At 42.0% G+C, this 20,221-nt stretch overlaps 1 protein-coding gene across 3 annotated transcripts in view; it reads left to right on the top strand.

Annotated features, from left to right (window-relative positions):
- Positions 1 to 20,221, top strand: part of LOC128732813 (segmentation protein cap'n'collar) — a 139,126-nt gene that overhangs the window by 25,155 nt on the left and 93,750 nt on the right. For all 3 annotated transcript variants that reach the window (XM_053826212.1, XM_053826214.1, XM_053826211.1), the window contains 2 exons: positions 17,881 to 18,042; positions 18,143 to 18,215. In XM_053826212.1, coding sequence (XP_053682187.1) covers positions 17,881 to 18,042; positions 18,143 to 18,215 — 235 coding nt within the window. The remainder of the gene's footprint in view (positions 1 to 17,880; positions 18,043 to 18,142; positions 18,216 to 20,221) is intronic.

Here is a 20,221-nt window from a genome sequence, read left to right as displayed (position 1 = left end):
ACTTAAATACTTATGTGTCCATGTTCGCTGGTTCGGCAAAACAAAATGTTGACGGTAATCTGCCATGGCCTTGATCGGTGGCCAGGAGAGTTTCGAATCAATATCCTGAATTGATTAGCCCACCAATAGCCTCTAGATCTGCCTCTTTTGCGTCGTTCCTACCGGTTCGAGTTGAGTGTCTTTCTGCAGATTTCGCTCGCTACTTTTACAAAATATGTCAGATCCACCTCCACCTATGCTGGTGATGGTGACGATCGAGTTTCGAATTGGAAATGCAAGTATGTGGCCACCAAGCCCGCAAAATGTATCCAGGCAACGAAGATCTGAGTTTGTGTAGCTGGTAATAGAACGGATCACGTTCAAATTGAAGTGATCTGATTTGAGCGCCAAACATTCCCAAGATGCAAAAAGTCACCGCTGGCCATCCTGATTCGTGTGTCTATGTCAGTCTTGGCTACCGCCTAGAGTTATCAGGTTATTGAAAATCTACCCCTCCTCAACCTTTACTGTTACATTTGATGGATTATTGATGCTCACTCCCACTGAGTTGATGTCTGCTGCCTTAGAATTGTGTCACAGAGACCATCAAACTTTTTTCTGCATATCTTTCTGCATTTGCTAAAGCAAAAGAATGTCCTCGGCCAGATCGCTCATTTGTCAAAGGGTTCCAGGATAATCCTCGGTTAGGTTTAGTTTCAATGGCTTCAATTAAAATTTCGTCAATAACGGCGAGGATCGGTAGCGGTGAATGTATGTAACCCTGTCTCACCCATGCAGCAATCCTTATAGGATCCAGCAGAAGGCCGTTGTGCAGCAGTTCGCCTCATAATGAGCGTCGATAAGATAGACTAGCTTATCAGGAACTCCTCTACGACTTAGTACGCCCCAGATATTTTTGTGATTTAGTCGGTAGAATGCTTTTTCAAAGTCAATAGCACTAGCAAAAGACAGCCCTGAATTTCGATGATTTATTCGAATATTATACTGAGCGTCGTGATCTAATCTACACATGATCGGCCGGCACGGAATCCAGCTTGCTAACGAAGAGTAGCATCGTTTTTCTTCTGGATTCGAGGATCGATTTTCGAAGTACTTTAAGTGCGATACAGAGCACCATGATACCGCCATCCGCCACATTCAGAGCACCTAGGCCACTCCTGGTGCTTTACAAAACTTCATATACTTGAGTACTGATTCAATTTCAATTAACGACGGCAGCTAGGAGTTGACACGGTCGATGCGACGTACTGTGGGCGTCACGTGCTGCTGATTTTGCTGGCCTGCGATATTTGAGACTCGGAATAGTTTATATGTACAGTTTATCGGTTAAGTTTGTGCGGCGATCAGTAATTATGGCTCTCTTGTCGCGTTTACTAGACCTCCTAACAGCCCTCTCCAGCTCAGAGCCGGCGTTAAAGCACGCAAGTCCCTGTGCAGATTAAGCAGTGAGTCCCTTTTTTGTGTGGCAGAAGGGTATTGGGTTGAAAGGCCACTGTGACAGTGTTAATGATCGTCTTTGGGGTGACTTCGCTTGCTGTACACTGCTGTTTCCGGACTGCTCATACCCAGAGATGGCATAAACCGCAGCGCAGACCAAAAGACACACATTCTTAAACAACACAACACTCGCCATGCGGTGTGTGTTCGCCCACAAATTCCCTTCAGTGTCTCTTTTGCTAAACACGCTCTTTCGTGTTATACGCGCACCAAGAAAAGGCAGTCGCAAACGCAGTGTGATAAATTTGCTGCGTGCTTTACCACACCAAGAGCCGCACTCTGCGCGGTTGGATTGTACACCCTGCGCTGGGTCAGTTGAAGTGGTGTGATTGAAAAAAAACATTTTTACTGTTGCGTCGCCTGATCCGTACTAACTTAACATAGACCATATTAGTTGTTCAGTGCAGCGTGTATTTTCACTTTTAGAAGGGCAGAAAATTTGTAAATACAAAACAATTTTTTTGCGTTAATTCCGCACGAAGTGTGGCAAAGGGCAGCACCAAGTGCTGTTTGGATGAACACTCACTGGGCGATTTTCACCGAGTGCTGTCGTTCGCTCCCACTCCGCTTTCGCTCGTACGCTGTGTGCATATTAGCTGTAGAGGTGTGTTGCCGAATCGCTCTGTGCGACAAGGCATAATATTGGAACATTGGGCGCATAGTGTGAGCGAACGACAGCCCTGTCATACCCATTGATGATGTTCCTAGATAGTTGTAATCCTGTGCCGCGATTCGGTACTATCATGATTAATAAAATCAATGACCTTTTGAGATTAAGGTTCTATACTCGGTATGGAGTAAGCAGGAAACTTACGCAGGAAACTAAAGCAAGAGCCCCGCCATTGCAGAGCAGATGCGCTGAACTTTCAACTGCAGAGTAATAAAAGCGGATATCATTAGATATTGATAAAGCGGATATCATTAGATATTAGATAAAGAGCGTTAGGGGCCCCCTGATTGTGCGTAGATCACGGTTTAACTGTTTAATCTACAATCCTGTATTTGATTCCTACGAGATGCTATCTTAACTGCATAATCTGGATGGCCTTCTAAGTTCAGTTTTTATCCCAAATTTTCCTCTGACGATAAGTTCTACGTTCGACGTAAGCAACAGTCTCGTAACCAAGATGCGTTGCTTGTGAAGGAATGCGTCGGTCACCAGTGACCAAAGCAAGGGTAGGAGAGCTCCTCGTGGACTTCCTTTCATCGCCAAAAATGTTAAGCGGTATATCTCCCAAGGAGGCTGTAATTTTGCTGCTTGAAAGCATTGGTAGAATCAAGCTTATTGTAGTTGATTCTGTTTCGAAAAAGAGCCGTGGAATCTGGAGCGAATGACATGTTATCGAAAGCGCCTCCAATATCAAAGAAAACCCAAAGTGACCCGTCTCTTGATAGTTGAGCGATTTCTCTCTAAAAGTTCAAAAGAACTATGTTCCCACTTGATCGAATCCTCCCTAAACTTTCGGTGTGCAAGCACATTATGTAACGACACATTCCAAAGCAGCGAGGCATAGTTTCGATTTTTTTAACACTTTACATTCAACATTTAAATAAAAAAGGAGAGGACACAATACAAATATTTATGAATAGTCAATTGTGTTGTATACAACCAGGAATTATCCACTAGAATTTTTAACATTTTTCTCTAGTCATCACCAAGCGCGAGGCTCCGTTCCACCACACGGGATTGCCGACTCTGCTCCAGCTTTTCGTATCATCCCTGGTTTGTGCACGCTCAATCCTGGATTTTGCCGTGTTTGGAATCAGGCAACGATCGTTTTTATTGTTTATCCGTTCCCGTATCATCAAGGCTGCGTGATTGGACCTTGGATTTTGACTAGTTCCAGTATTTGCAGCTACAGGCAGCTAGATTCTCTTGCCAATTGAGCCAACTGGCCAAAAGAGGAAACTTGCTTTGCTGGGCAAAGGTCTGTAGAATTGTATGTGACCAAATTCCTCAATTCTGAATTTTACACAATTGAATAGAAAGCTTTCAATTCGAGTTACAGAATAATCTGAGTTTTAAATAGAAGTGCGAAATTTGAAAAACGACCCATCCTAATGAGATAGTTTTCCTGGTGCCAGTTCCGTAGACTCCGGAACCTGTGTAGGCCCCAGCGGTGAGCGATGCAGGGACATCGGTGTTCCAAGTCTTCTATGCCACAGAAGCGACATATATCATCTTTAAGCCTTGCCATATGCTTCAGTTGATAGCAACCTGTTATAAGGCCTGCATAAATGCTTAGATCTTTCTTCGAAAGCTCCAGGATTTTACGAGTCATTGAAATGTTTGGAGAGATAAACCGTTTCGACTGCCTAGCATTGAAAGTGTTATTCCAATTTGATTCCACCTTCGTACTTTCACATGCTTTTTGCTGCATTTTCTGAAGCAGAAGCAGATATGCCACAGAATGGTCCTACAGCTCAAGTCCTTCGAATTGATGAGATGATCCGAGTCTTGCAAGCGCATCAGCTCTTTCATTTTCATCGATTCCACAGTGACCTGGGACCCAGCACAAGTTAACTTGGTTACGAAAGAACACATTCCCAGACGAGTTTTGATGTGCATGTCGCCGACTTTTGAGCGTTTAGAGCTTCTTGACTGTTGGACATGATGCATACATTTGAATGTCAATAGTTCGGGCGCAAGCACACTGTCGTACATTCTAGAGTGGCTCGTATTTCAGCTTGGAATACAGTTGGCAGCTTGCCCATAGGAATTAACATGACAATTCCTGGGTCAGTTACTACTGTTCCCACTTGATTGTCCATTTTTGAACCATCTGTATAGAAAACAGTTGTGCCTGGACGAAGATCGAGACCAATTTTAGTATATGTCCAGCCGAAGCTAGGACTGAGACAAAACACTTAGGTGTAGTTTTGGACCACAAATTAAACTGGAACGCACACAGCAGAACATCCGTTCATAGCAATGAGCCTATCATGTCAAAAAGAGTTGAAGATATTCAACGATTGGTCATGCTTCCCAACTCTTGTATGAAGGGCCAAAAGGGAATTGGTCGATAAGCAACATCACTTACACGTACCAGGGATTTAGAGAATCTCCTTCCAAAGACTAAGTCGCCTGAGTCAATCGTTGAATAAACCGTCTTAATGCAGAATGATTCCAGCAGATGGGGAGAAGAGCCCGCTCATTATCCACGATGTGCTGTTAATCGGGCCAAGATTAACCCTAGAAAGTTGACTGTTTCACTCTCCCTAGGCCCACCGTTTCAAACAAGTGCTCTGATGGTCCCTCCCTTTTCCCCATTCTAGTTTATTTATGAAATGTGGTATATATGGATAAAAATAGAACAATCTCACCAGCAGTCCTTCGAATAGAATAGAGCTGCGTCCTTTTAGTTTCCATAAGTGCTTCTAATAATTAATTTAATTTTTCTTCTGGTATCCAATATCCATGTGCAGTATTAACACTCGTATTGGCCAAAGTTTTCACTATAAAGCAGTAAATGCTTCATAAGCTAAAATGAAAAAAATAATTAATATAACTTATATTATGCTTACCAGATCGTGTGGCTCCACCGTCTGCCCAAAACTCGATTATGAGATTAGGCAGCCGGGAACCACACAGTATCGCATCTCCTAGCTTGGCTACTCAATAGAGCATTACCGGGTATGGCCACGTGGAGGCGCTAGGTAGGGGCTTGGGATAGCTAGAGCTATATTGGACGCTCCTCATTTGCCTTCCCCATTTCATACCCCACATTGAGTATGTTATTGGCAAAGCCAAAAGTGCTCTTTGGGTGTGTAGCAAAACTATCGGTAGAACATGGGGTCTGGCCAAGTATGATTCATTGGTTATACTTAGCCATTATCAGACCAAGCCTAACATATGCCTCACCCGTATGGTGGCCAAAGGTAAAAGCAAGGACCACCCAATTAAAGTTAGGCAAACTACAAAGGCTAGCGTGTAATTTAAATACCGGTGCAGTCAGAAGCTCACCATCAAAAACCTTAGACGCAATCTTGCATCTTTTACCGCTCCATCAGGTAATACAGTTGGAGGCGGAGAAACATGCACTAAAAATAACACGTCACAAACAAGTTAGTGATGGAGATATAAGTGGCCAGTTGTCAATCCTCAAAAACTTTCAGCTGAGCAAGCTTATAATCAACAACGAAGATTGGATGGAAACAAAGACAAACTTTGTAAAGCTTTTCAAAATAATAGAAACCGGACGGGGTACTTGGGAACAAGGAAGCTCGAGTATCCGCCAGGGTTCTGTCGTTTTCTATATAGATGGGTTGAAATTGAATAACTCTACTGGGATCACAGGCCCAGGAATAAATATTTCAATACCAATGGGACACTGGCCCACAGTGTTCCAGGCTGAAAGATATGCATTCTACGAATGTACTCGTGTCTGCCTGCTTAGAAATTATAGATATGCTAACATATGTATCTTTTCTGACAATCAAGCAGCGTTTAATGCATTTAAAGCTTGTACTTGTAATTCAGTATGGGAGTGTATCCTCTCACTGACGCAACTGACGGAAAAGAATCAAGTAAACCTTTACTGTGTTCCTGGTCATTGCGGAGTGGAAGGAAACGAAAAAACCGATACTTCAGCGAGGCAGGGTTCATCTTCGGACTTTATCGGCCCAGAACCGTTCTGTGGTGTGTCACCAAGCGCACTTAAATCCGAACTTCGTGCATGGGAACACAAAAAAAATTGAGGAAAATTGGAAATCCTCTACAGGACTAAGACAGTCAAAGCGCTTTATACAGCCAGACCGTAAAAAACCTATCATTGCTTAATTTGAAGAAAACCGAACTAAGTACAATAATAATAAGACTATTTACCGCCCAGTAAACCATTTGGTTTGTATATCTCGATTGCAACTGAGGTATACGAAATCATATCTGAACGAAAAAGTTATATTTCACGCCATATAACAACATATATGTACCAAAGTGGAGGCGATATACGTGCGAAAATTTTGACTACTATTTGTAATTCTATTTTGCGCAGTTTTTATAACACGCAACTAAATACTCCTGAATATATGATTAAGATATAATCAAATATTGCAATTGTCTATCCTGCTTTATAATTCACAGTCATGAATTGTATATGAAGACACGTACGACTGCAAAACAACTTATTGTTCACTTCGATTTGACATACTCTAATCATTATACAATTCCAATGTGAAATTGACATGAAAACGATTTAATGTGAACTTTCTATTACGATTTTGTATTATCTGGGCGGTCACTGTCCGAGCAAACGCCATCTCAAAACGATTGGTAGGCTGAAAAAAGATACCTGCCAACTCTGCAAATTCGAAAGTGAAACCGCGAAACATCTGCTCTGCCAGTGCAGTGCACTGGCTCTTCGCAGGCTAAGAATCTTTGGTAAAGAAACAATGGAGCCTTTCGAAGTCGGGTCTGCAAATCCCAATCAGGTAATAAACTTCATAAGAAGTGCAATGCCGGACTGGGAGAAGAGGTATGAATTGACAATGATGAACACTTCCATCAATAGTGTTTTGTCGGCAACTAATACCTAGACAAAAGAAGAAGTATTCCACAATAGATCAAAATAATGGTCGCAGTGGTCAAACCTTACGACAAAAAGGGGAAGATCGGGACCACCATCTTCCCGAGAATCACGCCTAGACTCAAATACACGAAATATTCCCTTAAAGTTGCATTTTTTCTTTATCCAATTAATACTAATAGTTTTTAGAATACTGAGATGAGCTGTAAAATCACTTTCAAAGAGGTCCATAGATCTTTTGATCCTGAGAGCGCTCTTTTGCGCTTCTAATTATATAAACTCATACAATGGAAGTATATAAAGTAAAGCATCCAATGCCTTCGATAGTGTACTTCTCATTACACTTGTTATTGAGAGAGTGGCTAGCCTTTGAAGTCTTTCTAGCTCTTTTTGGCAAGCTTTCTCTTTCGTTTTTGGCCACCAGACCAACGAACCATGGGTAATCCTGGGTCTCAGAATAGCCGAATAGATCTAATGGATCATTTTCGGTTTCAGTCCTCATTGCTGAATAAATGTGGGAGAAAGATGTGGTTAATGCCAGACAAATCGACAAAAAATTAAAGCAATACAAAAGTAATGATAAATAAAACACCCAATAAATATACGCCCGACATGTTGTTTATCATCGAGAACTTGTTTTCAAATCCTATGCCAGAGAAGTAATTGTCTAGTTCAAGTGTGAATCACCTGAACCGAAGCGTTTTCACAACGCAGTAGGTTACGATTTTCATATTCGGCTACGCGCGGCCGATTGATGCGTAGGCAGCAGCAGTCAGTCGTGGGAAAGTTTGAACGTTTTTTTTTCTGCCTTTCATCCCTTCAACCGTGGCGTGGTGGCGCCGCCGTACCGCGTTCGTTCTGTAGGTTACAGCTGACTTGTCAGGGTTTTCCTTTGTTTACTACCCGTTTATGTGGCATGGCATATACAGAACTCACACACGGACGCGATTCTTGTTGTTTTTCTTCAAGTCGATTAGAGGACGACCATATTTTCGGCGTGCGAGGACGATATTAACTTTTCGTCGCCGGTTTTTCCTACTTGAGCGAAAGATTTTATTATTCAGCTTCACCAGCTGCATTGCAATGGGAGGCGTGTGATTGAAATAAAATCCGGCCGGCTATCTTGTCACTGTGGCCATCGGCTGCTGTTGCATATTCCGCCCAACTCGCGATAGGATGGACAAGGAGGATGCCGCTGCGCGGCAACAAGCGCCAGACGCGCGCTGAGAGTGCTGCCACAGCAGGCCAGGGTCAATGCATTCTAGCGTTGTGTATCGTTGTGCCGAATCCGCCGCCTACTGCTCGTTCGTTTGTTTAGTTAACATGCGAACGAAGGGAAAATTTGAGGAAAACACTTTTTCCGCTGACATCCGTTCTGGTTTTTCTTCGAAAAGTGCACAAGATCATTGACCTTTTTTTTAACCGTTTCTGATCGACACACCGGCTGCTTGGATTATTGACGATAACCAGCTTTGTTCGGTCTTGTCCTTATTAGGGACCTTGCAAATGTAGGTTGTTTACCGCATTTTTCGCCCGTACCAGACTTAGTCTGAATACCTTTTTCGAATGCGTTTATATTTTTTCCGTGCTAGTTGCAGATGCACACGCTCACGCCTGCTCGGAAGGGATGAGATCAGCAGCGCCGACACGTTTTTGCGTTGCATTCAGCAGAAGAAGAAAGGCCGTCTCGGTGACCGCCGAGCTAAGGTTCGCGTTCTCCTTTTTGGACAAAGAAAAACGAGACATTCTAAATAAAAACGATCACAGCCGGTTACAAATGACAGCAGTGCAGTAGCTAGTAGGAATTCGACTGCATGCAAACAAACAAAAATGAAGCAGAAAATGCAAATGGGGTCATGCAGTAAACTATATGTCCCGGCGATAGAAGGTTACAACCAATTAAAATGCTCTAGTCGTAATTATTTTCGAATATGGAATCCAGGTCGGACGTCCTTCTCTCGGCGATGTGGATTTACGATTGGCCTTCGTGACTGTGTGGGGTTAGGAATTATTAACCGAAACTGGTGCAATGTTCTACATCTAGATGGTTTTACTTTCTTGTATTTTTAGATCAGTTGATTTGAAGTTTTTTCTGATTATTTCTCTTCTAGCTACAAAATGCATTGCAATAATCATCACAACCACGGCTTATCATTTGTTTACGTTCCCACGCTGAAATTGTAGAGCGGATGGACTATATAGACTCAAATAGCATAATAAAAACCGCAAAATGCAAAAACAACATACAACAAAGCAATGGGAGAATCAACCTTAATTCAATTAAAAGGTTTGCCATAACTTTTTAAAAGTTTTGCTTAAATTTAACTTGTTTAACTGACTGGCATCGTTCTGTGCTGATTTCAGTTTCGATGTTGGACTGGCCTGACTACTAGATTAGCTTTAAAATTGCCATGTTAACCAGCTGCTATGCAGCAAAATCATGATCATGATGGGAAAATCACCTGTGTCAGAACATCATCGATCAGATTTTGACAATAATTATGGAATCTTGATCAGCGGAAGACAAATTATCTTCGACAGAATACCACCCTCAAAGTTGTGCCATTGCTTGTTGCGGTTCAGAGTCACGAAGCTTATTGATTCTGAAAAGCTGTTTGACAGCTAGAAGTAGAATTTGATAAGCACCAGCCGATTGTCGGTGCAATACCTTTGCGGGAAACGATGAGCCGACCTTATGATTAATGAAGTTTAACCTGGCAGGAGAAAGAGCGCATGCCGTGCGTGATAGCAAGCGGTGAAAGTGATCTTGGACGTTCGTCGTCGTCCTCTTCATGGTTGTGCAGAAGTAGGCGATTGTGATAAATGACTATTCGACCGGGTCGCAAGCAGCAAACAAACGCCGGCTACCATGGCAACAAGTTAGCCTCACCGCAGTTTGTCGGTCAGCACAATTTTCATTCTAAATATGTACCTACTTGCTCTCGTCTCTGGGCTGGATTTCGGTGCGGGCGGGGAGTGAAGGCAAAACATGTGGCGCGACATTGAAATCGGTGTTTTTGTATTAATTTCTTTGTCTGTCTCTTGTTCCAGATTCCAGTTAGATCGATCTTCGATTAGTCACTGTCGGAATGTTGACGATTTGTTCGTGATGAAAAATGGAATATTAATTGATTGTTGATACGACGGAGGGCTAACGACACCCATTGTCAAAATTTGACAAATGAATTGGAACATATTAAAAGTTCAACCTACTTGTGGTGTTTGACACGTTTTTCCGTAATAAAGTTAAGGTAACTTGGGAATAGAACAAAATCTGCGGTTTGCATATTGTCGCCATCTGTTTGTGAAACAAATAATACAACAAGTTCACAGTGAAGCTTTCAAACTACCGCACTTATACCACCAATGAACAACGAGAGCTTCCACAGCATCTCAGCAAGCCGTAAACGTAAAGGCACCAACACAACCTCCTTGGGTGATAGTCGAACAGAAAAAAGCTCCGCTCCCTAAGCTTTTATGTTGTGAAGCGCCTTCTCGCTCTCACCCACTCTATGTATTTACTGTATACAATGGTGCTATGTTTTTTTTATTTATTTTATTATATTTGCCGTGCTCGCTCAAAGCCTCGTTCGATCTCTATCTCAAGAGGAGGAGCCTAAAGTGATAAATCATGCTCGGCTCGATTTTAATGGTTGCGTGAAAACCATTGTACTATACTGCCTCCTATATGATTGACGTTTATGTGGACAATTTCCCTTGTGGTTGTGTGCGAAACTGCAGGGTGGATAAATAATCGCGTCGTTCGAGAGATAATACGGTAGGAAAGTTAAGCTCTTTTGTTATTAATCACGTTAGTATTGGGCATCGAAACAAAAATAATCGATGTTTTTGAATCGATGTCAATAGTCTCAAAAACATCGGCACATCGATTAAATCGAGTGTGAGACATCGATGTTAATTGAATCGATGTTCGATGTTGGCAAATGAAGGAAACGGAACGGCCGATGCTCGTATTTATTCAGCATTATTCCGATTTTTTTGCGTGTCTACTGATATGCTGACAAATCCTTATGTTTTGGCTGATATTGAGAAAAAATCCTGATTTTTTCTGACTTTAACTAAATGAATATATTGTTGCAAAGAATAAAACAAAGTGACGGTATGATGTTGTACCTTCTCGCCATTCTCCTTAATAGTCCGGTCTGTCGGTTCGCACATATGCAAAGTTTCGATAAAATTTAGAAAAGTATTCATACCTTTACAAAAAAAAAGCAGGACTTTAGCACAAAAAAAAACTATAGAAATAGCAACGCAGTCAACTGCGTTAATTGCGCCAATCTGAGTTGTGCTGATTTCAACGGATTAATTTTATCGGGACATCGATTTGAATCGAAAAACTAACATCGATGTGACCGATTTTCCTGTAAGCTCACATCGAATCGAAACATCGGAAAATCGATGCTGGAACATCGATGTTTCGATTTATCGATGTGACATCGCCCATTACTAAATCACGTCTCAGTTGCGGTTTGAGCAAGATAGATAGATTCGTTCCATTACTACCCATCGACCGGGTCGGGTGCACAGCCATGGTGGGGGGTGTATGTGGGAATGGGAGATATCGATAGTCCGTTTTATGCCTTTGTGGCCCCTCCGGGACGCAATGCCCAAATATTTATTTAATTTTAATCTGTCTAATTTTGGGCCTATTAAAGCGAACCTCAAGTAGTTTGGCTTGGCCGGTGTTGGCTGCTTTATTGCTTTGCTTCTATCTGTGGCTGATACTCCCTGGCCTGCCAATAGCCTCTGCGCTGCACCGAGTTTTGGAGTTGTTCGGGGCGAAATTGGTGCTAATAATAGACAGACAACAACGGTTTGAACCGCGCGCACTGAACCCACCTGTCTCTGCTGACTAGATCGATTTCGACTTTTTTTTGCGGTGGGGCTGTCTGCTGCTGTTGGTTGCTGCCATAATGCGGCTTTTCGGCGGTTCGTTATTTATTTTGTTGTTGCTTTATGGCGGTTGTTGTCCAAACCGAATTGGATTAATCTTTTTAAATTGCGTTCATTACGCCCTCCGGTGACACGCGGAATGATCGCGAAGGGGCTCGATGACCACAGACGATTGGGGCAGCAAAGATCGAACATGCGCTAATGTTTGGATGTGTTTTGATTTCTTTGTTATCTGATTCGTTAACTGATTTGAAGTTTCGTGGCCGAATTTGATTAAGTAGTAGTTAGTTGAAGGATTCGTGATAAAATCTTTACTATTGACACTTCAAACATAAGGTTATGATAATGATTGTTATTTCACTTATTCTGTTGTGTTATGTTTCTTGCTGAAACATTGAAATTTTACTGTTCCTGTGATACTTTTTTTTATTTGTTAATAAGAGTTTTACATTAATAAGAACAAGTTATTTAGGTCAAGATTAGGTTTGCATTTTTGTATTACACTAGCTGAACCCCTCTTAGGGAGGGGAGAAATCTCGAACCACCGTAGAAAAAATCCTGCCTTCAAAAACCCCCACATGCCAAATTTGGTTTAATTTGCTTGATTAGTTCTCGAGTTATGAGCAAATTTGTATTTCATTTGTATGGGAGTCCTCCCTTCTAAAGAGGGAAGGGGTCCTAATTCGTCATAGAAAAATTGCTAACCTCCAGAAACCCCCACATGTCAAGTTTGATTTCATTTGCTTGATTAGTTTTTGAGATTTGAAGAAATTTGTATGTCATTTGTATGGGAACCCCTCCTCTCAAAGGGGGGAAGGGTCATAATTCACCATAGAAAAAATTTCTGCCTCCTAAAGCCCCCACATGCAGAACTTGGTTGCATTTGCTTGATTACTTCTCGAGTTATGAGGAAATTTGTATTTCATTTGCATTGGAGCCCCCCCCCCCCTTCTAAAAAGGGTAGAGGTTCCAATACACCATAGAAAAAATTCATACCTCCAACAACACCCACATGCCAAATTTGGGTTCATTTGCTTGATTAGTTCTCTAGTTATGCAGAAATTTGTGTTTCATTTGTATGGGAGCCCCCCTCTTAGGCGGGAGGGGTCTCTAACCGATCAGGAGGCCATAACAAGATTATATCTGTTTTATAACACATTTTGATATTTTTAACATATTATGTTACAAATCGAAAATAAACTAATTGGGAAGCAAAAACAGACAAATTCCAATTTGATTTCAGCACTAAGATTGATAGATTTTACTTTTATAATAAAATATGTTACTTGCAAATTACTTTTATAACAAATATACATGGCGCCCCCCGTTTTGGCTACAGACAAGGCTCTTATATATATAGATACGTCTTCCTCTGCAGCATAGAGCCGGCGTGGCTCGTGCTATTTCAAGCACAGCTTGTAGCTCGTGATTCATACACCTCCGCCACTCGCCGCTTTCAATTTGTACTCCGCCAAATATCGTCCTCAGCACTTTCCGCTCGAACACGGCAAGGGTGCGTATGTCCTCCGTGAGCAGCGTCACGGCTTCAAATCCATAAAGAACTGCTTGCTGTGGAAGAAGTAAGCAAAATACTCACAGCTGAATTTGGTTCACATCGCATAGCAACAGACATCGCATATAATAGCGAGAGAAATGTGAGTTCGGCGCTTCTGATCAAAGTTGAAATTTCTTGTGCTTGAAATCTCATTGAGTTTTTTGCTGCTATGAATTTTTCAACACTGCGACTTCTGATCGTCATTCAATAGTCCGTTGGATAGACAACAAGCTGCTTCACTCCCGGGAAGAAAGTGATTGTGCTTAATGTTTGTAGGTCAGCAAATTCCACGCAAATATATGTCAACGGCATTGAACACTGATTCCGCCTTGTTGATCACTGTCCCCGGCGTCTCCTTGCCTGGTTTTCGATTGCCGCTTTAATAGAGCGCACCACGCGCTCCCATAACCCGCCCATATGCGAGGAGATCGATTAAATCAAATGATAAGAAAGAAAACAAAAATAAATGCTATTCTTTAATTTTACTACCATGTTATTGTCCAATGATAAAATACACATTTCGATCTCGACGTTAGATGTTCTTTAGGATCAATAACTGAGACTGTAGACTGAAACACGTAGACACATGTTACGACTGCACTCTTCAAATATGCATCGTTTACCACGACATTTCTTCCATGACAGTTCTTTGTCAAACCAATTGGAGGAAATGTCATCGTCGTCTGCATAGAGCCTGCAATTTTCCAGGCGTCTCAAAAATCGCAAATCACTTTCGACCCATGTCTAACGTTGGATCCCTCTGTTCCTGGAGTTCGTAAGGTTGTTGAAAATAACATTCACTGAATTCACTGAAAAAATCAACAAAAATCACATTTACGGTGACGAACCCCAACAATAGAGTTATTACAAAGACTATAGCCTACCAACTTTTACCAAATGGAATCTCTCGAAACAGTGCCCCCCCCCCTGTAACTCGTGAATCATATGCCTAGGCCACTCTCCGCCTTAAGTTTGTACTTCGCCCTTCCACTTCCACTCAAACACGGCAAGGGCGTCAGCTTTTGATCAAACCGTTTTGTGAAGGACAAAGTAGTCCGCGGTCACCAGCGTTCCCCATTTTTAGGCCGTCGCCGTCAACGGTTACCGGCCAACGGTCTCTAAAGCGATGATGAAAAGCATGCAGGATAAGCCATCACCTTGTTTTAACCCTCACCGCGCCTCGAAAGGACTCGCGAGTCGCGAGTTTGTACGGAAAGTTGTGTTGCTGCGTTATCTGCCATAGACCAACGTCATATTTTGTTGTCTTCAGTTCTTGACCTTTGGTCTTGGTCCTTCAAAATATCGACATACACTTCGGTATTGATTTTAACACCAGTACCGTGAACGCAGGTAATTCCGATCAGTTCCTAATTCCGATTACTCAACCAAAGTAACCGATTTTTAAAACATTGAATTAAAATTTATAGCTCATTGGCAAGCTTTGATCATGAGGATTCCCATAAACTATGGTTTTTGATTCCATCTTCTAAAAATCAACTACTTTAGTTGAGTGATCGGAATTAGGAGCTGATCGGAATTACCCCCGTTCACTGTAACAATGAAAACAGGCAGTATTTTTAAACCGTTGGACGCCCCCAAGCCAAACATCACGATCAGAAAATCGAAAATCACGAACGCACAACAGACAAAGATATTGTCCCTGCTTCAACATGTTGCGACAATATATGATGATATGAGAGATCTTCTTAAGTTTACGTCTACATGCATTTCGCACATGAAACAAAAGGCTCAAGTCAATGCAATCTATACAGATTTGAAAGCAGCGTTCGATTGTATAGATCATGGCATATTAATTTAATAATAATAATTTAATCTTTAATAACGTAACCTTATTGCTGGGTGTAGGTGTAAAGCTAGTATATGCCGATGATCTGAAACCTTGTTGTAAGTTGTAGGATCTATCGGTGATTGTCCCTATCTATCGGTGCCGATTGCAAGAGCTCTTGGATATCTTTATGAGCTAGTGCCCTAGCAACTGGTTACTCGTTAGCATTGCTAAATGTCATGTCATGACATTTTACCCTTCAGTGATCCCTCTAGTCTTCCGCTATCAAATCGACGACCCAGAACCCACGAGAGTAGACCAAGTTACTGATCTTGGTGTTCTGCTGGATGCCAAAGTCTCTTTCAATCTACATCGTACGAATCTGATCACTAAAGCAACACGTCAACTCGGCTTTATCTCAAAAATCGCTCGCTCTGGTTTACTACAACAGAGTTTTCATCGTACGACGTTTACTTTCTGTAAAGTGGAGGACCTTTTTGACTTCGGCATGCCGTCACATAAGTTTTTACATAGTTTTTTTTGTGTTCATTGCTGTGAATTGACCACAAATAGTTTATGTAGACTTACAGTCAGATAAATTTTGTACATATAAACAATAAACAATACCGCAGCTGTTTGTTTATCGTGGATACAGATGTTTCATGACAACCATGCTGTTGTTCTTGAAATAGACACACTGTTGTATGCAATACGTATTATACACAACGAATGCAAACCTAATCATGTCACACTGTGTTTGTTAGTTACCAAGGTAATGTTGGTACCTCACCAGTGGTAAGCATTATGCGCCAGACTTTGGGTCGAAGCAAGCTAGTCTTTTTCTGAAGTTTGTCACTGTTTGTCCTTTTTGTTCAAGTTGCTCGTAAAGTATTGTCTTTAACCAGCCGACTTGCGACAAACATATGTTTTATTTTTATACCTATAACACCAAACCAAGCGCTTGTGAGAGCGAGTGTGTTGTCCTGGTGCTCACTGGTGCGAGGCAACATGTGTTTGTCCTATTGTTTTGTATTCGTGATACATTCTGGTTGCTACGTATATTTGTTTTACATGCAGAAAATAACTAGTTTATCGCTCTTCGTTTTTGTCGGCTACTTCTGCGTATGAACAATGATATTTTAATTCCCTGATCACGATACCAGCCGGACGGTTTGGAATTTAAACTTCACTTTCCCCGGAACATCCTCAAATTTCTTCTGTGAAATGCACCAGTCTGCGCGGCTGTTGGACACAGCATCGTTGCTGAACAGCTTTTCGTCGACAAACAGGATTATCATTTTTTCCTTCTTCAACAAAGAAAGAATCTCTTCTAACGAGTCACTCGTGGATGCTTTACCTGCCTCGTAATCAAGTGGCATATCGCTCTAGCTCTGAACGATACGTGCAAGTCTTCTTTCGAACGTACGACGACTGGCTTGTTAGCCAGCATCGTGCCTCGAAGCTAACTGGGCGGTGCCATATTCAGTAACTATTCAGGATCACCAAAATACTATTGGGTAAACTGAAAACTTCATGTGCACTTGGTCCGGATAGTATCCCTTCGACTGTTCTCAAACAATGCAGCAACGTGCTTAGTTCTCCAATCGCGAATCGTTTTAATATGTCGACATAGCAGCGCAAATTTCCTCATCGGTGGAAATTTTCAATGCTGTTACGTGCCTCAGTGACTGTATGGAACTGCAAGGTTGCTTGTAAAAATTTGGGAGTTATGTTGGAAAATGGATTGACATTCAAGAACCACTACGACAGCATTATCTCCGTGGCCAACCGTCAATTTGGATTCAAGTGTTATATTCGAGAAGAAACAAAACAACAAACATCCATTATTAGAGGATTTTGTTACAAGAAATTCCACAAATTTTGAATTTGAAATTTATAGGAAGCCCACTAATCGAAATTTGTCCAAAACCGGAACATCTCTTGTTGAAACCCTTGCATTCAAATTTGCACGCAAGGCACGTTTTCTTGGCCGGCAGTACTACAGCAAGCAAGCGAGTCCCGATAGGGCACCTCTACGAAGCAAGCCTGTAGACGCAGCTCGGACTGAACTGAGCTAGCTCGATGTTGTTGTCCTATCAGCTTCGGTTATCAGCTTACCGAGCAGCGAAAGACAGAAACGAGTGGTGATAACAGGTTCCACTGCTTATCGGGGTGTGTGTTTTAATTGTTTTTTTGCGAGAAAAATCACTTCGCACACTAGATATCTCGGGCGATTTTGGTTCGACCGCTTGAAATGGTAATAAGCGGACGACATTCGGTGTCGTTGTGCCCTTGCAGACGGACTAAAAAGGAAATTTTCGCGCTGAACGCGGGTCGATTTGATTAGTGTCCCATTTGTGATTAGATTTCGAATACTACGAGTGTACGGTGCAAGATTGGAAGGAAGCACCATTGCGACAGAATCAGTGCCTACTTCGTCATCAGTGAAAAGAATGAAACCGAGCCGCGAGGTTGGGAAATTGGCAAGTTGCAGCTGTCGATCGCTGGTTCTATTCGTCGCCATCTAAGATTCAATTGAATTATTTGTTTTTACATTCAACTTGCAATTGATAGTAAACATGTTTGTTTTTTTTCGATTGCAGGAAATGGACCTGATCGAGGTTCTTTGGAAGCAGGACGTGGATTTAGGATTTACGCTAGCGACGCCGACCGCTGGAAGCGCCACCTCCAAGAGTGGCGCCGACAGCTCGGACGATCTGGAGAAGCTCAAGGTGTTGCTGGAGATCAAGAGCAATGAAGATAAGGTGAGTGGAATAAAGCAGGCTGTTGCGAAATACGCTAACCGTTGCTTGTCTTTGTTTTTTTTCCGCTTCCAATTTCGGACTGTTTGGTTGTTGTGTCTAGAAAAAAGATGATAAGAAAGAATCAGATGAAGATCCATGGGCCGGACTGTCTTATACAATTGATACTGAGACGGGTAAGTACAATTAGTAATACATATTTCTTTGTATGAGTGTATTTTTATGATTTAATCAGAGCAGAATTGTGCACGATCCGACACGTTACGACGTGAACATGATTGAATTGTAGTGTTTCACAAAGTTTTCTGAAGAATTTTTTGACTCAGAATTACCGTGGATTTTGTTATCTTGATTTGATTGGCAGCACCGATTACGTTGAGACAAGAAATCAACCTCTTCAACTTCGACTCAACGCTATCTGATGGCCGTACATGATTTGGATCCATTAGTTATTAGTATCCCATTGTGAGCAGATATTAAACCTTTTCTCGAATTAATCGAAAGTCTCCGCTCGCCGTAAGCTTTCCCATACTATATCCTTTTGAGATCCAATCAAAACTTCACCGCGTGACACCAACCGGAGTGGTCATATATCGATTCCTCTTCCTCACCGCTTGATTTTGTTGTTGTTGTTGTTGTGGCATTTCTCTGGACGCATTTCGAGCCTAGCTCCACATACTACGGGGCAAACGAACCAATCACAGTCCGGCTCACCCGTGGTTTGGCCCCGAATCCAGACTTTTCCCGCCGCGTCGGCCGTCTTCCATCCGGACAGCAGCAGCAGCAGCGGTTGGCGATGATGAATTATGGGGGCAAAAGTTTCTTCGCATTTGAAAAATAATCAAATCATGACAAGGTTATTTCACATTTTATGCTCGTTTTTTTCGCCCTCACCATGTGTTGTTGCTCTGTATGTGTATACGTACATAAAGCTGTGATATCTTGTCGGAGAGCTTTCGTTCGTCTTTTTTCATAAGACGTGCAATTAAGACAAGCCGCCCGCAGCCCAGATCGGCTCGGTTTGGTTCCTCCCGGATACAAATGAATGATGCGATGGGGGATGAGAGGAGGGCTTCACGACGACGCTGTCGTCGTCCACGTCTAAATACGTTATAATTCGTGGGAATTCGGCCTGTTTGACTGTGATGTGACCGACCACCGCACCACCGCATTCGCTTCAGGCCAAGCCACAGCAGGTGAGAAAGAGAACCCGTGGAACGGTCGGAATCTTGTCGGTGTTCTGTTTTCATTGCCATGGAATGTACAGCATTTTCTCAACCACTACTTAGAACAACATCCGAGCTTAAAAAATTAAGAACTACAATTGTTTCCTAAACTCCAAGCTCTATGGTATATTGGAAAACAAATCATTTTAAGAATCGATTTTCAACTGTGGTGAGACATTCTACCTGTACAGTCTGTTGAGTGATAAGTTTTATCAAAATACAAACAACATCTTGAAATGATTGTGTGCTAAGTTTCGTCTTGTGAGAAGAGAGCAGACGTTGTTTCCCGGAGGTGAATTCAACGATTAGATTTGTCGATTAGGTGTAGTCGACATCGGTCCTCGCACACAGGACCGGCCATGGAAGGTGTCGGAGCAATGAACTACTCAGTTTTATCAAAATCAACCAACGTACAGCAGCCTCGATAAGGAAAAAAATGGATCCAGTAATTATCCAGATTTAAAGTTCTAGTATAGTTCTTTTTGTCAAACGCAACATTGGCGGAAGCAAGTCAAACTTTCTCTAGAGGACATTTATAGAATTCCATTTCATTTAGGAGTCACATTGTCCCTTAATTCTCAACGCATGAATAATGAAATATTTCCCATTTTATTTAGTATAAAATACAGAAATACTATTCAGCCAGGCTTCTGGATGAGCGAATTCGAATTGCCGAATCTTTCGATGCCTCCCACTGCAGGATTCTTCCGGCCAAAACTGCACGGAACAATTATTTAGCTTCGCGAAAAGCACCACGCACTCGGTCACGTGATTTCCTAGTTAGCAGTCACGGTTGCAATGAAATTGTCGCTTTTCAAGCCACACAGGTACAAGTAACCTGATATTTTCCGTCGAATTTTGACAGTTTCATACGCTTGAAAATGCCACCTTTATAAAACTTCTGCCCAGAAAGTTTTTTGTTCTACCCTAACGTTGATTCCATCGTTCGTCAGAAT

The sequence above is a fragment of the Sabethes cyaneus genome, chromosome 1 (genome assembly GCF_943734655.1).
Source record: "Sabethes cyaneus chromosome 1, idSabCyanKW18_F2, whole genome shotgun sequence".
Classification (NCBI taxonomy): Eukaryota; Metazoa; Arthropoda; class Insecta; order Diptera; family Culicidae; genus Sabethes; species Sabethes cyaneus.
The sequence above is the reverse complement of the archived record's forward strand: the minus strand, read 5'-3'. Positions and strand labels throughout refer to the sequence as shown.